Source organism: Eleutherodactylus coqui, chromosome 1 (assembly GCF_035609145.1).
Source record: "Eleutherodactylus coqui strain aEleCoq1 chromosome 1, aEleCoq1.hap1, whole genome shotgun sequence".
In the NCBI taxonomy this organism is placed as follows: domain Eukaryota; kingdom Metazoa; phylum Chordata; class Amphibia; order Anura; family Eleutherodactylidae; genus Eleutherodactylus; species Eleutherodactylus coqui.
This window is the reverse complement of record NC_089837.1, coordinates 290,420,548-290,446,223: the sequence shown is the minus strand read 5'-3', so window position 1 is coordinate 290,446,223 and position 25,676 is coordinate 290,420,548. Positions and strand designations below refer to the sequence as shown.

The window sequence follows — 25,676 nt, the reverse complement described above, 5'->3', positions numbered from 1 at the left end:
TGTAGGGATGCTGCCTAGTCAGAAGAAACTATGGGGGCCTCTGTTTTTACTGGGGCCACTATTACTGTGATAAGGATTTATATGTTCAGTGGTTGCCGACCTTCGGTCACTTTGTGGATCAGCATACGCCATGCTTCCCTCTTTTTGTCCGCTTCCTTCAGATTCTTTACAGTCATGTTCGTGTCAAACTTGTTTGTATCTAGCCAGCGTGTTCTTTGGCGTCCTCTTCTTCTGGAACCACTGACTGTGCCGAGCATTAATGTTGTTTCCAGAGAACTAGCTCATATGACATGACCAAAGTATGAAAGCCGTTGTTTGGTGATTTAGCTTTCTAGTGATACTTTTAGTCTGACAGGGTCTAGGATCGCCTTATTTGTGACCCTCTCTGTCCATGGTATGCGCAGCATACGCCCCCAGCACCACAGCTCAAAGGCCTCGATCCTTCTTTTGTCTAGTTTCTTGAGTGTCCAGCATTTGCATGCATCTGTAGTTATTGGGAAAATGATTGCATTGATTATACTGATCTTTGTTGTACTGCTGATGTCTTTGCTCTTCTCTATGTTCGCCATTCCTTGCATTGCACTATTGCCAAGGCTAATTTCAGGCCTTATTTGCCACTGTGACCGATCTTGGATCCAAAGAAAGTGAAATCTTGGACTGATTCAATTTTTTCATTGTCGATTGTTATGCGTGGTACAACATTGCTTGCTGTTGTCAGCAGCTTTGTTTTCTTAATATTGAGATATAGTCCCATGTGTTCCCTTTCTTCTTTGACTCTTCAAATTAGGTATTCAAGGTCATTTTCATTTTCAGGAAGTGGAGTTGTGTCGTCAGCATATCGAAGATTGTTTATGTTTCTTCCACCAATTTTCATTTCGATTGGGGATTCATCCAGATTGCATCGCTTTATGATCATTTCAGCATACAAGTTGAACAGGGATGGGGATAGAGTGCAGCTTCGTCGGACACCATTCCTAATTTCAAACCAGTCAGTGTTACCAAAGGCAGTCTTCACTGTGGTTTCTTGGTTTTCATAAAGTAATATTATTAATTCTTTCAGATTCCCTGATATTGCCATTTGTTTTAGGCATTTCCACAGCTTGTCATTTCCGGCACAGTCAAAAGCTTTGCTATGGTCGATGAAGCAAGGTACATGTCCTTTTGGTGTTCACGCATCTTCGCCATGACCCAGTGCAAGTTTGCGATTTGGTCTCTGGTTCTATGCCCTCTGCGAAACCCAGCGTGAGCATCAGGGAGTTTCGCTTCAATAAAGGAGGCCATACGTTTTGGAATGATCCTTAGCAGAATTTTGCTTGCGTGTGTTATAAGAGCGATGGTCTGAAAATTGCCACACTCTTGCGCTTCACCTTTTTTGTGAATTGGGACAAAGATTGATCTTGTTCAGTCCTTAGGCCATTGTTTGGTCTTTCAGATCTGTCTACAAAGGGTTGTTAGCATTGGAGTCGGTATTGGTTTGAGTAATTTGGCTGGTATGCAGTTGATGTCTGGGGCGTTCCTGTTTGGTAATTGTTTCAGCGCCCAGTCGACTTCCTCCTAAAGAATATTAGGATGTTGTTCCGTCAAATATTCCTGGTTGGCTGATTGGTGTGGTTAATTATCTGCATATAGTTCTGCTGTGTACTCTTGCCACCGTTGTTTAATTTGGGTACTATTCAATACTGCTTTACCATTTCGATTTTTGATGGTTGTTGCTTTTCGAGGTGCAAAAGGTGCCAGTTTCACCTGGTCAAACAGCTCACGGGTGTGACCTTGCTTGCTTGCGTCTTCCAATTTGTTGCAATGCTCATTCCAGTAGGCTTCTTTATTCCTCCTTGCTTCTCTCTGAAATTCTGTTAGCAATCTGAATTGAATGTTCTTGCCTGCAGCTTTCGCAAGCTCATGTCTTTCTTGCAATTTCGATCATCGCATTTAAGAGCCATTGTGGCTATTGTAGAGCCACTATTACTATACAGTCTTACAATTACAATCAGCCTTTTGACGGCAAACATAAGGCTGATGTGAGGCTCGTTGAAAATCAATTTGACACCCCTGCCGTAGCTGAACAAAATGCACTCTACAAATCAAATATTATAGTTCAGAAATAATGGTGTCATAACTATAATTATCACCCAGATTAGTGCCACACAGGAAGCATCCCTGAAGAAAATAATAATAAAGTGCCCATAAAATAGTACGGTAGTACCAAACAGCTAGTGTCCTATTTTGTGCACCAGACGTTAATAGTGAACCACATATTAATAGTACCATCTTTTGTATCCCAGACAGTGATAGTGCACTTCTTAGTGCCCCACACAACAGTTCCCCAATTGTGCTCCAACATAGTAATAACCACAGTAGTTCACTTTACAAAGTAAAAAATGTCCATTCAGACAGTAATAATGTCCCGAGTGTTCTTTTGTACACTAATAATTCCCCACAATGCCCCTTATAAAATAATAATGCCCCATAGTGCCCCCATATACAATAATAATACCCCTCCCAATCCGCGCCTGAAGGGAAAATGACATGCACAGGTATTTAACTATTTAACTACCTGCGGGTGTCCAATGCATCCCTATGGGGCGCGGAGCCGCGTGCGGGAAAAACGTTGCAGATTTTAAATAACAATTATCCCATGGACATGAGGCCTTAAAGGAGATGTCCCGCGCCGAAACGGGTTTTTTTTTTTTAAACCCCCCCCCCGTTCGGCGCGAGACAACCCCGATGCAGGGGTTAAAAAAACCACCCGCACAGCGCTTACCTGAATCCCGGCGGTCCGGTGACTTCAATACTTACCGCTGAAGATGGCCGCCGGGATCCTCTATCTTCGTGGACCGCAGCTCTTCTGTGCGGTCCACTGCCGATTCCAGCCTCCTGATTGGCTGGAATCGGCACGTGACGGGGCGGAGCTACACGGAGCTACACGGAGCCCCATAGAGAACAGCAGAAGACCCGGACTGCGCAAGCGCGGCTAATTTGGCCATCGGAGGCCAAAAATTAGTCGGCACCATGGAGACCAGGACGCTAGCAACGGAGCAGGTAAGTAAAAAACTTTTTATAACTTCTGTATGGCTCATAATTAATGCACAATGTATATTACAAAGTGCATTATTATGGCCATACAGAAGTGTATAACCCCACTTGCTGCCTCGGGACATCTCCTTTAAGGTTGCTGGCAGGAGGTGATATGGGACTACTTACATGATCAGAACATGCCCCTGCCTCTATTAATTTTAACATTAGGATCCTTGTACGTGGAGCAATTAATCGTTAGAACAAGCAAATGAGTTTGTTTACAAACGATGTCCGTTTGCATTACCAGAAAAGTTTAGATATTTTCATAATTTTTTGTCATAGCTCATACAATCCATTGTAGGTCTGTCAGAGAAGTTTGGAAATGCCTGAAAATGGCTTGAGAACGGCTTAATGATCGCCTTTGAAACGGAATGACTGGCAAATGTCGTTCCACATTATCCACAAAACGATGGAGATGGAGGACCTTACAGCATCCATTATGACTAACAGGACAAGCTTGCCAAAACTTGGCACCACTGGATTGAGTTCCTAAACTCACAGGAATACAAATATCTACATGGTCAATGACCTTCCTGATTCATTACTGGGGACCAATGTACGGGTTGAATGGATCTCCTTCACAAACCCCTCTCCCCCCAAAGGGCTGTGGAATTGGCTTGGTCTCCCTTTTTCCCCCACACCCAAGTTTTTCCCTGCTTTTCTTTTTTCCTCCTATACCCCTGTGTTTCTGGTAACTCCTCTTCATCCACAGGCATCTTTGTTAACCCCCACCCTCCACTTCCCCAGTCAACCAACCCCCACTGGTTTAAGTGGACCAGGAGTCAACTTCCAGAATGTAGGAATTCCAGGCTCAACATTCTTGTTGGTGCATGGGTTCAAAACTCGGTCACCCTCTACAACAACTTAACCTATATCCCATTCCTACATGTTGTTGATAGGGACAAGTTTTTGAAAATATGTAAACCTGTGCATCACCGTTGTATTTGACAATGTTAAATTTTAATACCTCCTGTGAGCAGAACTACGAATAGAAGGAAACAAATGTGGCTCCACAAGACTGCAAGGGGGGCAATAAGTGGGGAAAAAGTGTTTAAATTACTAAAACAAGGCATTGAAGAAGCACTAAAAACATACAGGAAAAAAAATGTAAGGAAAAGATAATAACTGCAGAGGAGGAGGCAGAGACTAATTGCCAAAGAGGGCAAAAATAACCCTAAACTATTTTTCAAATATATACACCGTAAAAGGATTGGCACTGTCCCTTTAACAAGCAATGCAGGAGAAATCATAGAAGATGAAGGGGGCAAGGTAAATCTATTAAACAGTTTTTTCTCAAGTACTGTATATTCACAAGAGAAAAAGAAATGCCACACGAGAGTCAAGGGGATAAAATGAACCCCACACCAAGTATCACCTGCCTAAGGCCTCCCTCACACAGGGCGTTTTATACAGCGTTTAGCGCTGCCTTTTCAGCCCAGCGCTAACCGCTGTTTAACACTCCCATTCATTTCAATCGGGCTGCTCACACAGGGCTGAAAACGCAGCACCTTCCAACGCTGCGCTTTGACAGCGATGCATGTTCTATTTTGGGGCATTTTCAGCCCTGCGTCGCCCATTGAAATGAATGGGCAGCGGTTTTAGCACTGCTGAAAACGCAGCAACACTTGGTGCCGTGTTTTTGGCAGCGTTCACCACTCGCCGATTTTCGGGGTGAGGGCTTGCAATAGAATCCCTACCCCGAAAATCAGTCCCTTCTAGGTAGAGAAAAAAAAAAGCAATACTCACCTAGCCGCTGCAGTCCGGGTCGCGGCCGCTGGTTTCTGCCGCTGATCCGGGCTTCCTCTGCACTCACAAGTCTATTGCCGTAGGCCAGGTTTGAGAACCCCACCTCCGGCAATAGAGTGCTGTGATTGGTTATCGGCGCGCTCGATGTCCAATCACAGCCCTTCATTGACTGTCTCAGCCAATCAGCGCCGGCAAGCTCTGATTGGCTCAGACAGTCAATGAAGGGCTGTGATTGGGCATCGAGCCAGCCCCGACAACCAATCACAGCACTCTATTGCCGGAGGCAGGGTTTTCAAACCTGGCCTACTGCAATAGACTTGTGAGTGCAGAGGAAACCCGGATCAGCGGCAGAGACCAGCGGCCGCGACCCGGACTGCAGCGGCTAGGTGAGTATTACTTTTTTTTTTCTTTTCAGCATCCTTGGATAAACGCAGCAAAAATGCTGGCATAAAGTATGCCAGCGCTGCTGAAACGGGGCGGAATCTGCAGTAAACGCAGCGTTGAAAAACGCTGCGTTTCTGCTAACGCCCTGTGTGAGGGAGGCCTAAAGGCTTATATAGACAGCGATTTTCACTCAAAAATCGCTCCAAGCCATCTTTTGAGCGATAATTATCGTTGTGTCTAACTGCCCTGACATCACGCAGTTTTTGTTAAGCAATCGCTGATCAATGATCTTTCAGCATGCTGAAAGATCAGCGATCACTTATCAGGAATACGCAGCGGGATACAGCTGATACTATTGTTTCAGCTGTATCCTGCTCCCTGAAGACAGATGGGGTATGAAGAACACAGCTGTCCAGCTGTGTTTTTCATCCCCTGCTCGGAGTGTTTGGCTGTCGGCAGCCCCGCTTGTCTTCTGCATCCCCAGCTCGGAGTGCAAGGTGATCACTCAACACTTGAGCGGGCACCTTGCGCTGCAAAAGCACGCAACGATTATTGCTCAAAAGTCGTTCAAAAGATTTTGTGAGCGATAATCGTTGTGTCTAAACCAGGCTTAACACAGGAGGAAGTTCAGAGCCGGTTAAAATAGATTAAAATCAACAAATCACTCGGCCCAGATGGAATACACCCAAGGGTTCTAAGGGGTGTCATAGACAGACCGCTATTTCTTATATTTAGGGACTCTATTGAGACTGGGGTTGCACCACTGGATTGGCGCATTGCCAATGTGGTTCCAATATACAATAAGGGGTCAAGAAGAGAGTCCGGTAACTACAGGTCGGTAAGTCTCACTTCAATAATTGGAAAAATATTTGAGGGGTTTCTGAGAGATGCCATCCTGAAATACCTCAAGGAAAACACCCGTATAACTCCTCATCAGCACGAGTTCATGAGGGGTCGATCATATCAAACCAAGTTGATCAGCTTCTACAACGAAGTAAGTTCTAGGCTGGTCCTGGAAGAGTCTATTGATCCCGTATATCTAGAATTTTCTAAAGCATTTGACCCAATGCCGCATAATAAGTTAACATATAAAATGAGACAGCTCGGTCTGGGCTAAAACGTGTGTAGCTGGTTAAAGTACTGGCTTGGAGATAGGAAGCAGAGGGTGGAAATAAATGGTTCATACGCTGATTGGGCCACCATTGCTAGTGGGGTGCCACAGGGTTCAGTATTAAGTCCCATTCTGTTTAATATATTTATTAATGACCTGATAGTAGGATTGCACAGTGAAAAAATGATATTTATAGATGATATGAAATTATACAAGATAATTAATACAACAGAGGACAATGTACGGATGCCAATGGACATAGATAAACTGGGGGCTTGGGTAGAAAAACAGAGAATGAAGTTCAACATTGATAAATGTAAGGTTATGCACATGGGCAGGAGAACTGGATGTCACCAATATACACTAAATGGGGTACTGCTAGAGAAAGGTGATATGGAAAAAGACCTGGGGGTACTAGTGGACTATAGACTTAACTGGAGCAATCAATGCCAGTTAGCTGCTGCAAAGGCAAATAAAGTTTTGGGGTCCATTAAAAGAGGTATAGGGGTGAGCGATGAGAACATTATTCTCCCACTATATAAGGCACTTGTCAGGCCTCACATGGAATACTGTGTACAGTTCTGGACACCAGTGCTTAGGAAAAATGTTACTTGAGAGGGTTCAAATATGGGCAACTAAATTAATAAACAGAATGGGAGGATTAGAATACCCAGATAGGCATCAAAATTGGGATTATTCACCCTGGAAAAAAGACGCTTAAGGGGTGACCAAATAACTATGTATAAATACATAAGTGGACAATACAAGGATCTCTCCCATGATCTGTTCATACCCAGAACTGGGATTGTAACAAGAGGGCATCCTCTACGTTTAGAGGAAAAAACGTTTCATCACTAGCACAGAAGAGGATCCTTTACTGTAGGAGCAGTGAGACTGTAGAACTCTCTACCTCAGGACATAGTGGTGATGGCAAAATTGATAGAGGAGTTTAAGAGGGGTCTTTTTAGAGCACTACAATATTGCAGGTTATAGACATTAAATAACCAGAAGGGTTGTTGATCCCGTTATCTTCTGACTGCTGGTCTTGGATGGGGTAAATTGGCCTCTGCCTCATTGTTTTTTCTTTTTTGCCTTCCTCTGGATCTACATGGGGGTTGGAAATAGGCTGAACTGGATAGACATTTGTTTTTGTTTATTTTTAGCCTAGCATACTGTGTTACTAATGTTGTGCTGATGCATCGTGGAATAGATTTGAAAGTGAAAGTAAAAAATCTCTCTAAATATGGTGGTTGATGAGCATCACACAGAAGGACTGCACTGCATGTCAGTGGTTGTAATACACAGAGACCTCCAGAATGTGAGAAGCTATCAGGTGAGGGGGGATCAGGGATGTAAAAATGTGTTTTCACTGGAGTGGCTCTTTAACTAGGAAAAGTGTCTTCTTACCCCTTTCCAATCCATTTATTTTTTCTCATCCATTCTTCCCAGCTCCAAATAAATTGGAGCTGGGGAGAATGTATGAAAAAAAATACATTTTTCCTGCACCCTCCTGAACTGACAGAGTTCAGGAGGTTGCAGGTGTTCACTGCATCGGGGAGGGACCTGCTTACCTGTCCGGCGTCTTCCGCATTCTCTCCTCTGCCTCCCGGCTCGGCGATCATGTGACCGCTGGGGTCAGGTGGCACCCAGCGGTCAAATGATTGCCGGCCAGAATCTCTGTGCATTATATAGCGCTAATTGGGTTAAAAACCGTTTCTGCTTTCTCCTCGGGGGTGCTTGATGAGGATCAGTGCAGGAGTGCATCTGCACCCGATGTATCTGATGATCGGGTGCAGGTGCACTCCTGCACTGCAGTGGCGGGCCTGCCCCGACATTGGAGCTGTGGAGGGAAATGATGATATCGGGGCCCGACATTGGATTGGAAAGGGTTAAGCCATTCTATGGGAAGGGCATAAGACATTGAGAGAGGTCATTGTATCCCTCAGAGCTCCCATATTAAAAAGGATCTGACCCATCAAAGGGAAGTTTTTGAACTTCAGTTGGAGTCACTGATGATAACAATGACGTCTTGCTCATGTGCAGCCTACGGAAGATTATTGATGCCTGACAGGTTCTCCCAGCGATAATTGTTCCTGTGCTTTTACACAGGAACCAGCATTGCTCAGTGAACAGAGGGCCGATGATCTTTCCGGCCTGCCAGCCTCCATTCACAGTAAACAGGCAGTCGTTCATAGATAAAAGTCTTTCAGCTTTCTATATGCAGAAACTGAACGACTCGATTCTCGTTTATCGTTCAGGCGAGGTATGCATTTACACTGAGCAATTATCATTAAAATTTCCACTGAATGCAGGAGTCTGAACGATTTATCGTCCCGTGTAAAAGACCCCAGGGGACATAGCTGCATGTAGTACAGAAAAACTATTACTATACTCTAGTTGGTGATTTTACAAATGAGGAAATAGAGCACACTGTCTTCTAGCTAAACTGAGAGAAGATACTGAGAAGCAGACTCCACACATCATTAGGGAAAAAATTGGAAATCTAGATGACCCCAGGGCAATATCTGACAGATTCCAAGAGTATAGGCCCTTTTACATGGGATGACTTGTCAATCACAGATGTCCAAGTCGTCCCAGCGATAATTGTTCCTGTGCTTTTACACAGGAATGATCATTGCTCAGTGAATTTAGGTGGAGCGGGCCGGGGATCGTTTTGGTCCGCCTCTATTCACAGTAAGCAGCCAGTCGTTCATAAATGAACTGTCTGTTTACACGGATCGAACAGTCATTCACCTTTTTTCATGCAGGAACTGGACGAATGAGAAGTGAAAGAATTCATGTCCAGCGTTCAGTCATGGCATGTATTTACACTGAATAATTTATCACCCCGTGTAAAAGAGCCCTCATTCACGCATGAACTTTTATGGAAATGCTGTATAGACGTGCATGTGTAAATAAATGCAGCAGCTCCATACAACATATAATGAAGTAGCTACAAAAAGGTGATTAAACCTACCCAATAATTGGGTTTTCAGGAATCTCCACAACAGCACCAGCTGAGATCGCCTCCTCCTGATAGGACAGGGACACACAGAGGTTTAAAAGCTCCCCCCTCTCCCACCTTCCTCAGTGATTTTTAACAAACCGCCAGGGGTAGGAGCTTAACAAAAGTATTACCTAAATAAAATAATTTTTTAAAGTTATATATATATATTTTTTTTGGGGGGGGGGGGGGGGGGGGGGGGGAGTGTACGGGTGCTGTTGTGGAGATTCCTGAAAACCCAAATATCGGATAGGTATAATCACCTTTTTCACAGTCATCTCCACGACAGCAGGAGCTGAGAAGTACCAACTAAATAGTCAGGGCGGGACCATGGCTGAAAGGACCCCATGGCCGAAGGTCAGGTCCTCGTCCATCTGAATGTCAACCCTATAGTGTATAACGAATGTATGGGGTCTCTTCCATAAGGCTGCTTTGCATATTTGCTCCTCCGATGCCGAAGCGTGTTCGGCCCAGAAAGTGGATACTGCTCTTGTGGAATGTGCTTTAAGCCGAGCAGGGGCCGCGTTATTAATTGCCCCATGTGTCTTTGTAATGGCCAGGCAAATCTACCTGGCTATAGAACTTCTTGCTGCGTTTTTGCCCCCGAAAAACTGAATAAATAAATTGCCATCCTGTCTCCACTGGCTCCACTCCCTTTCTTGGCTATTTTTAGGTTTGTCAAAAAACGAGGGAATTATTATGTCCTGTGCCCTATGGAATGCTAACACTACCTTGCCCATGAAGGATGGGTCTAGTTGGATTATTATTTTAGTTTCTGTATCCTGGAAGAAGGGCCGGCGTATAGACAAGGCCTGTAGCTCACTAATCCACCTGGCTGAGGTAATCGCCACTAGGAAGATTGTTTTTAAAGTCAAGACTCTCATAGAGAGGGACTCTATTGGCTCAAATGGTTCTTAGGACAGTGCTTTAAAGGGGTTGTCCCGCGAAACAAAGTGGGGCTATACACTTCTGTATGGCCATATTAATGCACTTTGTAATGTACATTGTGCATTAATTATGAGCCATACAGAAGTTATTCACTTACCTGTTCCGTTGCTAGCGTCCTCGTCTCCATGGTGCCGTCTAATTTTCAGCGTCTAATCGCCCGATTAGACGCGCTTGCGCAGTCCGGTCTTCTCCCTTCTCTTGGGTCTCGGCAGCTCCGCCCCCTTCTACGCGTCATCGCGTAGCTCCGCCCCGTCACGTGTGCCGATTCCAGCCAATCAGGAGGCTGGAATCGGCAATGGAACGCACAGAAGACCTGCGGTCCACCGTGGGTGAAGATCCCGGCGGCCATCTTCGCAAGGTAAGTAAGAAGTCACCGGAGCGCGGGGATTCGGGTAAGTACTATCTTTTTTTTTTTTTTATCCCTGCATCGGGTTTGTCTCACGCCGAACTGGGGGGCTATTGAAAAAAAAAAAAACCCGTTTCGGCGCGGGACAACCCCTTTAAGGACCCAATTCAGGACTAGATTTGTGATTTTTTTGTTTTAGTCCGTCTGCTGCCTTAAAAAAAAAAATCTATCCACCTCACCTCAGAGAGTCTGATGTCAAAGAAGGCACTGAGGGTCGATATCTGGACCCTCAGTGTATTTGGAGAGAGGCCTTTATCAAGGCCCTCCTGCAGGAACTCAAGAATTGTCAGAATGTCCGGGGAGGAGACCAAAGGTCCTTTCCCCTGGCTCCATGAGTGATATTTTTTCCATATCTTTAGATAAATTTTGTTGGTGATTACTTTCCTGCTCACTACCAAGGTTTGTGCTACCTTCTCGGAAAAGCCTCTTCCTAGCAGCATGGATTTTTCAGTATCCATGCTGTAAGTCGAAGGCCTGCTATGTCCGGATGTCTCAGGGGACCCTGTGTCAGAAGGTCTGGCTGAGCGGGCAGGAGGATTGGGTCTTGTTGGCTTAGGTTTTTTCAAAAGCCCGAACCAACTCCTCTTTGGCCAGTATGCCGACGATATTCCGAATGGGAGGAAAATTGAAAATCCCTTGTTCTTTCCCCCATGCGGAGCCTGAACCTGATGAATTTTTGCGAGTCCACATGAATCGGTACATGGAAGTATGCATCCTTTAAATCTATCGATGCCATAAAGTCCCCCTGCTTTATCAGTTTTATCGCCGAATTCACTGACTCCATCTTGAACCTTTGATATTTTATGTGCATGTTCAGCGGTTTTAGATTAATGATCATTCGGGATTTCCCACATGGTTTCTTTATTGAAAAACAGTCTGGAATAATGACCCATAGTTCTTTCTATTTGAGGGACTGGGGCTATTGCCTTCAACTTCAGTAGGTGTTGAATTGCTTGCTGAAGGAGATGTAGTTGGTAGCCTGAGCCTCCTGTTCTTATAAATTTCTTCTGAGGCCGAGATATGAATTTTACTTGGTACCCCTGGCGTAGAACTTGGGGAATCCAGGTGCTTTCGCAGAATGAGGCCCATCTGTCTGCGAACGCCTTTAGTGTTGCCCCGACCGGGATTACCCCTGGTGAGGGTTAAGGAGAAATCCCCTGTACCCTTTGGGGTAGCTCCATCTGCCCGTCTTGCCCTTGTAGGGCTGACTGTTGGGCGGGGGCCTGAAAAAATGTCTTCCTCTTTTGCTGCCTTTCTTCTGAAAACCCCTTTTGCCTATCCGCTGCCTTCTCAAGAATTTTGTCCAGGTCAGGACCAAATAAAAATTGCCCATAAAAAGGAAGAGAACAATTTATTCTTGGAGGCTAAATCGCCTGACCAAGATTTTAACCACAGCACCCTTCTAGTGGTATTTGATAATGCTGCGGTGCGAGCGGATAACTTCACCGTTTCGGTTGATGCGTCGAAAGAAATTTATGGCCATTTTTAAGATTGGGAGGGACTCCAGAATTTGCTGGATCTTATTAGATATGCGGATTTTCCACTGTTCCAACCACACACTTAGGGTTCGGGCCAAGCAGGTGTCTGCTACACCAGGTTTGAGTAAACTGGCTGCTGCCTCCCAAGTTTTTCTAAATAAGCCCTCTCCCTGGCTGTTTTTATGGACTGAAAAGGTGTGTCTACGCCTTTCCCCCAGCCTTCCGAAAACCTCATCCTGGATGGTGCGGGGGTTGTCTGGGTTCTTCCATTTTGAGGGTAGCTCTGATTGCCTTAATAAGCTCCGAGAGATCTTCTTGCTTAAACAGGAATTTTTTATATTTATCCTCATCTGAGGATTCCTCTGGAGCTGGCTGCTCCTCTAGGTCCAAGAACGGGCTCCGAAAGGAGTATCGTGAGTACTCAGCTGAGCTACAGGGCTTCCTTAAGCGCCTTGATGCGGATGGTGTAGCTGACTGCATGGATTGGGATAGCAGGGCAGAACGCCCCTCATCCCTGATTAACTGCCCAATATCCTTCCATAAAGCCACTTGATTCATCCTTAATTACTTTGGCTATACAAAGTTTGCATAGCAGTTTGTTGTATGCGGAGGGCAAGCTCTTTGTGCACTGAGCGTATATTTTTGGTGGGTTTATTTTCTTGTCCCCCTAATGAACAACATGTGAAATGCAAGCAATGTATATATAATATGCTAGACATAACATACAATTTCAAAGTGCCTTTTTCCCCCAACGGGCTACTTACGCCACCCACGGTAGTAGTCGGTTCGGGAATGTCCAGTACTGCAGCCACCTATGGACGGGAAGCGTGTTTTGTAGCTTCCTTAGTATCCACTGTCTGTCTTCTCTCGGATTACTTTTTTTTTTTTTCTCTTTTAAATTTTGGCGCCTTCCGCTCCTAGCCACGCTCCCAACAAGTCATCACACCGGTCACGACACTACAAGCTCCGCGCTCCCCCGCTTTCTGCCCGCCAGCACCACTGCTTCAGGGAGCTGAGGAGCGCCGCGCCCGCTGCTATGCGGGCCTGCGGAATCCATGTGGATCCGCCGCGCCGGGAGACTGAGAGGAGGACAGGGCCCACATGTAAAATCCCTGATGGAATCCGCGGTGGGAGGAATCCAGCCTGGGTTTACCACCCGATACAGCATCCCAGGAGACTATCTTTGGGAAGGGAGGACCAACTTCCTGACCTCCAATCCCAGTAGGTATCTTGCTGGAAAAATCCCAGCACCTCTCTGCGATCCTGGAAATCACTGAGGAAGGTGGGAGAGGGGGGGAATCTTTTAAACCTCTGTGTGTTCTTGTCCTATCAGGAGGAGGCGATCTCAGCTGGTGCTGTCGTGGAGATGACTGGGAAAAGATCATTACAATTAGGGAAAAGATACATTTTGTAAAATAACCCAATTCAATAAAAAATCTTCACAAATTCAAGAAGTGTGATATGATGTATTACTGACAGATGCACAGCACACATTTTTATATGCCCTGTGGTGGATGCTATTTAAAGTAAAGGACCATTTAGACAACGATTCTCGCTCAAAGCCATCTACTGAGCGATAACCATTGCGTCTAAATGCACACACATCATGCAGTTTTCGTGCACAATTCGTTCCTCACTAGTTTTCTAGAATTGAGTGATGAACTCTTATCAGCGGTGCAGGCTGTTATCACAGTCAGCAGCGCTGATAAGATTCTTTCAGCTCATGTCCTGCTGGTAGTTCACAGTGGGACGCAAGCTGTAAGCGCGGAGAACAATGCAGCTGTTAGCTTATGCAAAACAGTTGTATTGTTTGCCGAGCGGTTTCGGCGGTGTCCCGCTCCATCTGCATCGCTCTTTAGTAGCTAATTAGCTTTTATAGACTATTCAAAGATGATCGCTCAAAAGTGTCACTCAAACTGTCATTTGAGCAATTTTTGAACGATCATCTTACAGGGTAAATGGGGGTCTTACTGTTCACACAAATGTATTGTTAGACAAAAAACACAAAGCAGATCCCCTCAGAGTAGTAGGAAAATCTTTAAAGATCACTACTTAGCATTTTTAATTTTAATACAGTGTTCTCTCAAAATTACGATGGCCTCCGGATACAATGTTTTCAGCATACAATATTGCGCAAAAATTTTAGACAGGTGTAGAAAAATGCTGCACAGTAGAGGCCCTTTTATACAGGACGAGTGTCAGGCAAATGATGAATGTCCCCGTATCATTAGCTATCAGCAGGGAAGCTGCAGGAGATTTCTTTGCTCTCACTCCCCCACCCCTCTCCATTGAAATAACACAGCAGCCGTTCAGTGCTGATCGGCTGCTATTTACACTGAATGATGAGCGATCAGCTCATCGCTTATGTTGCATTGGAATCATACGCAACACTAAGGTCCATTTAGCTTCACTAATATGGCCCGAATCTTTTTCTCATTTTTCTGTTTAGAAAGCAATCTGCCATTGAACCGCACCCCTTCAATTGTTGCAACTGACACACCAGGTCAGTGTCTAAACTATGGACTTTGGGGGTTTAAAGGGGAAAGGGCAACCAGCCACTGACAATATTGTAAATTGCCAGGCTCACTTGAACGTATGCGTAAAACCCTGCGCGAGTCGTGTAGGGTTTTACCCCTTTAGAGCCAGCCTATTGCTGCATACGGCAGCGATATTTATCTAAATTTCCCGAGCTGTCGCTTTGCGACGGCATGTATATATGTTGCCCATATGCAATGCAATTACGTATGGACAGCATTGATTGCACACCCATAGAGAAAAGGCTCTCTGGAATGTAATCTGTAGCAAAATAGACCATGCTGTGTTCTTATGTGTGCTCACAATGCATACATGCAAATGTGAGCGAAACCGCGCAAGGCAAGGTCTTTGACTGCCTGCAAATTACCACATATTATGTAAACTTATGTTCTTGTGAGCCTGGCCTCATTTTGAGTTTTGTAGATGTTGAGTTAGTCTTTGAGCGGACCATTTTGTGTAATTCAGACACTTCGCAATCTTTTCAGGTGGAAGTTAGGGGTTGCTTTTGCAGACTTCTCACTAAGTACCAGTGCATTGTCATTCTAATGGTGGTTTCTGTAAACATGCAGTGAAATCTGCCAGCTCTGTTTCAGAGGATTAAACAGACCATACAGTGTTGCTCTTCTCTGAAGGCAGTGTGCAGGCCTATAAACTAAGGAGGACGGTTTGAACACTTCACTGGTCACTTCGGAGCAGGAGTATGCTTACCCATGACCCAAAATATAGTTATTCTGGAACTTTTGGTTCTGGCTCCATTTTAATAAATTTTACCATAACTCTTGTAAAAATGTAGAACTTTAATCAGCAAATTATATAAATGCTGCTGCAAAAATAAATTACATTGATAAAACCATATAAAATTACCCGAGTATAGATTTATAAAAGAAAACAATACTGTCTATAGTTAAAATCCAGGTAGCACTGAAAACAGATCTGTCACCATACTAGAATGATACAGAGACACCATCTTTACATCTCCTGTACTATTAGACCAGTCTAAATAATTTGCCATTTGGTTAATAGCAACTAAAACAGAAAAAAATTGTTTTTTTTAAATAGGGCACCATATCAATGGTGACAAATTGACTTTATTGCTCAAACATTACAATATGCTTGAGGCAGCCACCTTGAACAGGTTTTCAGACTACAACTTGTGTTGCAGAAGTCAGTTTTGTAATATTCATGGTCCATATAACACTACAAAGAGCTCATCTGATTGTTTCGCCGTTTCAGAGTTGTAGAAGGTTGACGGCGCAATAACGTGTCCCCCATGTCTTCCTCTTGTGGATCATCATACACCGTAGAGATGTAATGTCTTGATTTCTTGCGTTTTGGACAGAAATTGGATAGTTTTTCTCCATGATAACTAGGGGAGTAACCAAGAGTTAAACTAAAATTCAGCAATCCATTCTCAATACATTAAGTAAAAAAAGAGAAAAAGATAAAAAGTACACTAGGGAAATTATGTATAGTTACAGAAAAACAGCAGTAGGGAAGAGTAGCAAGGATGAGTTAAGGGGCAAATCAACAGTTATTCTACTTGTCTAGACCCTTACCCAAAGCCATATTTGCATTTTGGATGTTGTCCTTCATTTTCTAATGCCTCTGGCATTCCTGATCCGCTTGATCCAAGTCCTGTTCCATATGTCCACCCTTGACGCTCCATCAACTTTCGTCCAACTCCCTGGTTATAGATGAATAGCATGGGAAAAGTTAGATAAACATATGTGCTGTTCAACAATCCTGCATTTGTTCTCAAAAATTACCAGCGCTTGAGTGACCATTTGTAGGTAAAAAGCATTAAGGCTGCCTGTCCACGGCTATGACGAAATATCGCTAGCGATATTCCTCCACGGGGGAGGAGGGAGGGGCAGTGTAAGGTCTCTGTGATAAGCCTATCTAATAGATAGGCTCACCGTGGATAATCACAGCATGCCGTGATATTAATCCCGCAAGCGGACAATCTCTATGATTCTCCGCTCATGAACGTCGGGCTGCGCTTTCCATAGTTAGCCTATGAAAAGCGTTTCATGCGAGCTCCGTGGGCGATTTATCAGTTACAGGCAGCCTTAAAGTCCAAATCCTGCTTTGCAAACTAATACAATTTTTTTTTTACTTGCTTCAACACCTCTAAAATGACAAAGGAAGTTTGTAATAGATTAACAATATCCTTTTAGTTTCTATGGATCCTTTGCAGACCTATGTGTCTCCATGGTAACAAACACAAAACTATGTAGTCTGATCCACCTGTTACCTATAATGAGATGAGTAGCAAGAAGGAATAAACAGATGAAAGAAAGTGTGTCCCCCTGCCAACCATATCCAAGTCCTGTCCTTGACACTGTTTATGCATCACTGTGCATTAGTACTCAGCGTATGCTGCTTCTTGATAGGTCAGCTGGACAATCAGAGCAGCATCTTATACTACAGAGGCACCACCAATGCTCAGTGTGCATCAGGTAGGCAAAGAATCAATGTGGCCATGTTGGATAGATGACGTAGGACTCAGCAACTGGCAAGTCAGCAGCCGAACCGGGAAGAGGACAACACCAAGTAATATAACCCCCGCCACCTCTAGTCCTACGTAAATAATTGCCCCTGCTTCTTTTTTATATGTGCAAACAAATAATAAAGTTTCTCAGAGGCAAGAAAGCAAAAATTAACTCTTATGCTAGATGAGACCTATTTTGGCGTGGATACAAGAGAGTTGTCTTTCAAAAACAGCATTATCAGGAAGTGACAGCTATTCTCACCTTTGTATACCGTTCAAAGCCACCCAAATCAAGTCCGTCCCCGGCTGAGTGCAGTCCTTCTCGTCTTCTGGTCTCTAGTCGCATCTTCAAAAAATCTTTAGCATCCTTGTCTCCAGTACCAGGATCATAGTACTCGCTCATATCCACATCCCAGTCATCAGCTGTCTGTTCATCAAAATCTGGAAACGTGAAAAACAAAAACGACCAAGGTTTACTGGTAATCAGTTTTCCATGACTGCACCTATAAGAGATGAAACTAGATAATAGAAAATAACTGGGGGAGCCTGAAGTACTATTCTAGCCCATCGGATTGGAGAATTCACCAATAGAATACTAGCGAAACTCCAATAAGCTGTGGATACCAAATGGTTAAATGAAGATGTTGGTACTTTCTGCTCCCGATGTAGAAACCATGTCACACAACCAGATGGACATTCTAACAAAAATACAGGGTGTGTACAAAGATATGGAGACACTGTACAAAATGCATGCCTTACGTTACATGGGATCATACATCATATTTCACAATACTACCAACAAGTTTTAACTATATCAAAAGGGCAGCTGAATGCTAATGATTAAACTCCCACGTGGATCCCTCCTAATGGTCCGGAATCCATACATGTGTACTACAGCGGAGTTAGTAGGCAGTGCTGTAGTTGCATGATGCAATGATGAGCGCCAACACGTGGTAAGCATCATTTGTCTTAGAGATAGCATTCTGCACAGTTGAGGGAATCGTGGCAGAGCTGACAGAATTCCAATGCGGTCAAATTGTTGAGGCCTGTATGGTGGGTGCCTCTGTTGCAAAGGTAGTGGAAGCTTTTGCTGTATCACGAGGCAGTATCCAAAATTATGACCGCATACAGTAAGACTAGAAAAACTGCATCTGACAAACACCAGTGTGGACGGAAATGTGGGTTAAGTGGCAGAGACAGACAATCATTTCATAGGGTTGTGATGAAAAAGAAGCAAGACAGCTTTGGCGTTTCCATATTTTTATCCACTGCCTGAATATGCCAGCGTTTTAGTCCCAAGGATCCAGTTGGTCCTTGCTGTAGTGGTTTCTCCAGTATAGCCAACCAGATAATAGAACTCACTTTTTATCATAGTAACATAGTATGTTAGGCTGGAAAAAAGACATATGTCCATCTGGTTCTGCCTATTACACCCCAATACTGACCTCCTGTGGCACCCCACTAGTAATGGTAACCCAGAGTATGTACCATTAATAACCACCTGTTGCTTTCTATCACTGAACCAGTTACTTACGCACATTATTGCCAAGACCAAGCATTCAAGCTATATACCAACCTGTATCAAATGCTTTGGAAAAGTCCAGATACACAAGATCCAGTGACTCTCCCTGGTCCCGTCTAGAACTTGCCTTCTCATAGAAGCTGATCAGGTTGGTTTGACAGGAGTGACCCCTCATAAACCGATGCTGATATGGAGTTATACAGCTATTCCAGGACAGCATCTCTTAGAATCTCTTCAAACATTTTACCAACAATAGAAGCAAGACTTACTGGTCTGTAGTTTGTAGGTTCACTTTTTGACCCCTTTATGAATATTCATACCACATTGGTTAAGCGCTAATCCAGTGGAAGTGACACCATCACTATAGAGTCCTGAAGGCCCATTTAGAGAACGATTATTGCTCAAAAGCAGTCTTTTGAACGATAATCGTTGTGTCTAAACGAACGGCCATCATGCACTGTTCGTTCATCACTCATTTCTAGCCAGCTGGAAATGAGCAATGACTTATTTACACCGCACACAGACAGCTTAGTGGAAGGTGCTGATAGTATTCTTTCAGCTGGTATCCTGCTGGCAGTTCTCAGCGGGACACCAGATGAAAGCGCCAAGAACAATGCAGTTGTTTGCATATACAAAACAGCTGCATTGTTCTCGGAGCCATCGCGGCAGTATCCAACTCCAACTGCATTAACTCTTTAGTAGCTAATTAGCTACTTAAGAGTTATGCAAAGATGATCGCTCAAAACGGTCACTCAAACTGTCGTTTGAGCGATTATCGTTCCGTGTAAACGGGCCTTTAAATATAACAAACAATGGTCTGTCACATTACTTAAGTTTCCTTAGACACCGGGCGGTCATACCATTGGAACCCGTTGATTTGTCTAAGTTTAATATTTTTAAGGGCCACACAGAAAAGCAACATATTACACCAAGGCATTGTACATTGGATAATAAAACCTTAGGACAACTCTAAGCAGAGGTTTAAGTTTCAGCTCTAAACTGAAAATAAATAAAGATGATTTGTGTAGATCACTTATTACGCAAGAACTGAGGCCAAAGTAACAAGAACTGAGCCTAATGATCAGTATTCTAATGAAAGCAAAAAGTAAAGGGTAAAGGCACCTTACGAATAGTTCTTCAAATAATGACGTGGCTTGAGAAACTATTTCTTTTGGAAGGTAACAATCATCTGATCTTTCCCCATGTAACCTACATATACCCAAAACTGCACCTCATGTTCTTCTCATCTTGTTCATAAGCAATCATCAGAACAGCTTTACCTCATTTATCTAAAAGGTATTCTTTACCCAGGACGTTACTAAAAGCATATGGTAAGGTAAACAAGGCTTCATAGACTGACTTTTTCACTGGGGTGGGAAATTCACAGACCAAGCCGAGGTCATAGGTCGGGGCCCAGAGACCATAAGACATAGGAAAAAGGCATGGAGATCCTATACAAAAACCAACAGGCCAAGCTCATAAGCCATAGGTCAGGCTCAGAGCTATACAGACCAAGCCAAAACTTAAAAGCCAGGAGCCCTGAGCTTATTCAGCCATAGGCCAGAGGTGCTCCTACCTTTAAAAAGATCAAAGGGAAACACTTCTGATCTGCTAGCATGCATGAAACTCATAATTTCACAGAAGGGATGTGAGGAGATTTTGCTAGGGGGGGTGGGAAACATTACTTCACATTCCCTTGTAAAACACAGGTTGACGAGAGCAATATTGGGTAGAATTTCTCAGTTTGATATCGCGCTCACCCATGTGTAAGTGGCTTCACTATATCATTCACCAGCATGTTCTGGAGGAAGCTCTTGACATTTGTTCAGTGCACTCATCTTACCCCCTTCTTGCTCCTGCCACAGCTGCGCATCTGTGTAGAAGACTAATCCGGATCCACCCTTCTCCCACTTTAATTCAATTTCTTCCTCATACAAACGTTCTTTAGATCGTTCTTGTGACGTGACATCTTCATGTAAAGCTTCATGACGCTCCCATTCTTCACAAGTGTCGTTGTCCTTCAAAAGAAAATGGAAGGGGAAAAAAAAAAAAAAAAAAAGAAACAAAAGTATAATTTAGAAGTCTTCACTAATGAAGTTTGAGTTCAGACCTTCATGGATTTCCAGAATGAAGGGGGACTACAGAACACTACAACATCTTTGATATCCTTACTAACCTGCCAAGCACATATGCCATACATTTAGCTTTTCAAGAGTAACGGGCCTTCAATTAAAACAAATTTACAGAATAGATTTTAAACATCTTTTGCCATCTGTTTTATTAGCCTATTCTGTACATTTTTCTTACAAAAGCCCTCTTCAGCTATGCAGCTAGCAGAAGACAAGGCCAAGAAAAATCAGTCTCCACCTAACTGCATAGCACAAGAGACAAGAGGGACTTCTAGAGCTGTGCCTGCACTGTTCTCTCTAGTGCATGCACAGCTATTCCCATATGACAGGGTATTAATGAAGGTCTCTATTATATTTTGTTTTCAATCATAATCATCATGTGCCCCAAATCTGTCTGTCCCACCATGAGTGTTTTATTAAGGTCCTGCCCCACTGTCCCTGGGCACTGTGTTAGGAGAAGCCGTTCTGTGCTGCAGACCAATTCTTCCCTTTACAGCAGCTGTTCCCCACTGGAGCCGATGACTGTCAGGGTCTTGGCATATGACATACAGTACTGTACACCTGATGCACCGAGAGCATGACAGTGCATCTGTCCGGCAGGGAGCGGGTTTGCTGTGTAGGGAAGAAGCTGCCTGCAGCACACAACAGCTCCTTACACAGCCCCCAGGGATGGTGGCAGAAGCAGGACAGGACAGTAATAAAACCAACCTGGGACTAGACAGATCATGGGGGCACTGGAGGATAGAAAATAAAATGACACATTTCTTAATCTGTTATATGGAAACCGTAGTGCCTGCCCTAGAGAGAACAGTAAGCACAACTGGAGCGCCCTCTTCTGCTACACAGTTATTTGAAGATTGAATGCTTCAAATTGAGTAAGGGGGGGGGGGGGGGGGGGGAAGAGAAGGGGAGCTACTCTTTAAAATGACTGTCCAAAATAAAATTTAAGGACATGCTTATCAGGTAATTTTCCATGTCAGACCTGCTATATAATAAACTGCAGAAATCTAAGGCCAAGCCTCAGATTTTTGCCATGGATTTACAGTTGCCATGAATCCGCACCCGGATTACCCGAATATAATGGGACTAATCTGCATGAAGAAAGCACACGTCACACCTGCTTTTCTTTTTACACATAATGCGGATCTCAGAATTACACGCCAAAAACACAACTCGCTATTAAATGAACAGCACATGAAATCTGTATCAAACTGCACTGCATGAGCAGGGCCTTAGGCCCCCTGTCCACGGCAGTTTATTCGCCGGCCGATGTTTCTCATAGCATTGCTATGGAAAGCGCCGGCACCTGTCCACGAGCGGAGAATCATTGCGATTCTCCGCGGTCAGCCTATCTATTAGATAGGACTGACCGGCGGAGATTCGCCGGCGGCTCCTGGGCGGCGGAGATTCGCCGCGGGATACTGCATTGCCCGTGGACAGCCGGCCTTAGTGCTAGAACCTAGAATTGTGTGTCAAAATAGAGTCCAGATTCTTAGCTCTGGACTTTATTTTGACACACATCAGGAAGACAAGTCTGTTGCGGTCATCTCTCAGCCTGTACATGGGTGAAATTCACAACAACATTAATAGCAAATCCACCCCAAGTAATGCAAAAAGGTGAAAACTACAGAAAGAACGGACATACTGAGGGCTTCAAAAGCCCCAGCACAGGTCAGTATACATGCTGAAGACATCTGCAGTGTGTAGAGACTGTTGAAGTCTCATGGACTGTATTACACTGTGGATTTTCCACATGTTGTGTATGTCAAATTTTACTAGATGGAGATTTTTGGTCTACTTCTGATGAACGTGATGCTATGTGCATGCAGACAGACATAAGTGCTATGCATGAACTCTACACAATTTAACCCTTTCTTTCTAGCAGGCGTTCTAGATCCCAGACTTGGGCCAGATTTGGATCCACAGGTATGAATTTTTCTTTTTAAGCGTTACGATTTAAATATTAATTGAGGAAGAGAAGCTCTGGTCCTGATGGACATCTACAGACCCCATCATTTAGGGCTAGCTATTCTTCATTTGAAAACTACTTTTATCTGAAGAATAAAAGATGCATGGCTTCCACTTAGTGAAATACTTCATGGGGAGGGATAGCAACATACAAATGATCGCTTTCCACAAAAGAAAGATAAATGTCGCATCGCATGACGCAGTCATTTCAAGACTTACGTCTTCAGAGTGGGTTTTCTGCTCAGGGTCATTCTCCTCTTCAGGAACATCTGACGCGAGCCAGTTTGATCCAATGCAGCCGGCTTCACTTATCTCGTGTCCATTGGCGCTGTACACGCCCTCTTCTACTTCTGACCTCTCTGTCCCACTATAAACATAGGGAACACTGCTGTACCGCCGCCTTGAACGACGAAACTGCAGACCCAGGCGAGTTATGAGCTTGGGTGGCAAGCGGCAGGAGCGTATTAGCTCCATGAATACACCCAAAGGGGTGCCAACGTTTCCTTGGGGCATGAGTGCTGGAGGATTGAGCTCGGACATTCTCAGCAAATCTGAGGAGGTTACGGGCTTCTCTGCATCTGCTGAACTTCGAGGCCCCAATAATTCACCCCGAGTCTTGTAGGGGAAGTCCTGGAGGTCTGCAGAAGAGAAACAATACCATTAACATGTTATGTGACATTTTTTTAACAGTTATTTAATTGTATAAAGAGATCTATGTCTAGGAGCCGCCGCATTGAAATACTGGCAACAGAGATAGGCTTTGTAAATGGCAACCATGCTTATTATAGAGATGTACTTGCCTTCTGTATGACAATTGAAACAAATAAGGAAGATAAAACAATACCATGGTACTATTGTATCTTGTCACCACCGGAAGTGTGGGTCGTGACAAGATACAGGCTGCTTGACAGGCTGTTCACGCCCCCAGGAGCTGATTGGCTGGGATGTCCGCTACAGCTGGCCAGTGGGTGGATTGCCCCGCTGGCACAACCATTACCTGCACGATCCCCCAAGGGGCACACAGCAGCTAAGGAGCCAAGCTGACCCCCATGAACCCAGCCGACAGCAGGCCTGCAGAGTCAGCAGCGGGGGACGGAGCTGTCATTGGACACAGCACTGCAGCAGGAGAAGCCTTCTATCACTGCAGCGTTGGGGTCAGGAACACCAGAGCTGCCAGCCGAAATTACAGCAGCGGGGGTCGGGAGAAAGGTGAGCCGCAGCCGCAGGACTGCTTTGTCCAAACTGTCAGTGCAGCGGGGTCAGGTCGTGGGTAGACGCCGCTGGACAGCAGCCTCAGAGAAGTGTGAGCAGCAGAGCAGGGACACAAGGAATAACTGCTGTTAGGGAGCCGCGAGGAGCGGACAACAGTGGAGCACTGATAGGAACTGTGGGCAGCGGAGGCAGACACGCCGGGGCAAGTGTGAGCGTCGGAGCCGAGACACACCTGCGGCATGTGGGGAAATCAAATCTACAGTCCATAGCCAATCATGTCACCGTGTAGGCCTGCCCAAGGGTCTGACCTTACTCCTAAAAACTGCAGTTAATGGAAAGGAGGTCATGCTGCGTCCTGGGAATGCGCCCAACAGCGCCGGCTTTGCCGCGACAGGCTTCCATCCTTGTGGATGAGATTTTTGACAGATCTCGTCCACATGGCCGGCTAACCATGGGATTAGCACCCGCAGGCGGATTTCCTGCAGCGAAATTCCGCAGCAAATCCATCGTGTGTGAACCCAGCGTTTCCAATTCTTTATTTGGCGTACAGAACAATGTAGTCGACTACATCACTCTATAAATAATGGAAAGAAATAAGCACCCCCTAGGGGTGCAGTCAGACCACGTGGCAAGGATGCACACCACTGATTGGGACTGCCACGGTTCGCAATGTATTTCTGGCATGTTCTTTTAGGTGGAGAACGCACCCCCCTTATGTCACTCACCGCGATTAGAACGCATTGAGAACTGCGCTAACCGCCGTACAACGCTCCATAGAGCTTCTCAGACCTGCGCTGGAACATGCCGTTTCTAACGCTGCGATTTTTGAGAGCTGCCCTACTTTCGCATGTTTTAAATGCACCTCGTCACAACAATGGGGGGCGGTGAGTCCTGTCAAATGCTGCGACATGCGTTCAATATCGTGGTTAAAAAAAACGCCAAGATTTAGATCTGTGTGTCCTGACGGCGTGAGAGACTCACAGCGGCTGATTGTGCGCTACGGTCCCGTGTAACATGCAGTGACTAGAACATGCGGAGGACCAGGAGGTTGTTCACCAGCGCCTTTTTTCACACAATGTTCGATCGCTTGGAAGAAAAACAAACAAACCCCAGTAGTAGATGAGGTAGGAAGCAGCCCGCACCTACCTGCGGCCGGGGAGGCGCGGACCCGGCGGATGAGGCACCTCCCGGCCACCTGGTTCCCCGCCGGGTCCAGCCAGGGTTTCTCGTGATACATCTTCATGAAGTCCTCCGCCCTCTGCGGCTGCACGGTGACCGGACAACAGAAGGTGGCGGCTCTCTCCGCCGGCGGCCCCCTCTGCTCCGGGCGGTGCCGGTAGTGGAAGCGCACGAAGCCATCGCTTTCTGTGAACTGACTGAAATAATGACGCAAATGAGCAGAACGAAACCTTCGGGGGATTCCGCTGACCAGAAACAGCACCGGCGTACTTGCTTCCGCCATCTTTCCAGCTGTAGTCATGTGACCACCCGCCGCCTTCATGATGGGAGGAAATTGTCGCCATGTTGGTTGGGGCAGACTACCACATTCAACCATTTTAATGGCAGGCTGGGGCTCCGATCACGTGACAAGCCGCCATCTCACTGACTTGCTCCTATTAGATGCCTAGTGATGCGGAAGGTGGAGCTTACACTCTGACCGTCCACGG

General features: G+C 45.0%; 1 protein-coding gene across 1 annotated transcript; it reads right to left on the bottom strand.

Moving 5' to 3' along the window:
• Positions 1–15,471: 15,471 nt before the first annotated feature.
• Positions 15,472–25,623, bottom strand: GPATCH3 (G-patch domain containing 3). Its single transcript, XM_066572934.1, has 6 exons — positions 25,156–25,623; positions 23,017–23,435; positions 20,544–20,718; positions 17,441–17,619; positions 16,244–16,371; positions 15,472–16,053 (listed from the first exon to the last, which is right to left on the bottom strand). The coding sequence occupies exons 1-6, from the start codon at positions 25,562–25,564 to the stop codon at positions 15,885–15,887; spliced, it is 1,479 nt and encodes a 492-aa protein (XP_066429031.1). The 5' UTR covers positions 25,565–25,623; the 3' UTR covers positions 15,472–15,884.
• Between the last annotated feature and the right edge of the window lie 53 nt (positions 25,624–25,676).

Coding starts and splice junctions, on each gene's coding strand:
- GPATCH3 (XM_066572934.1), bottom strand. CDS start 25,564: ATGGTTGAATGTGGTAGTCTGCCCCAACCAACATGGCGACAATTTCCT. Junction 16,372..17,440: donor GCTTTGAACGGTATACAAAG/GTGAGAATAGCT, acceptor ATCTATAACCAG/GGAGTTGGACGAAAGTTGAT. Junction 16,054..16,243: donor AAATGCAAATATGGCTTTGG/GTAAGGGTCTAG, acceptor TTACTCCCCTAG/TTATCATGGAGAAAAACTAT.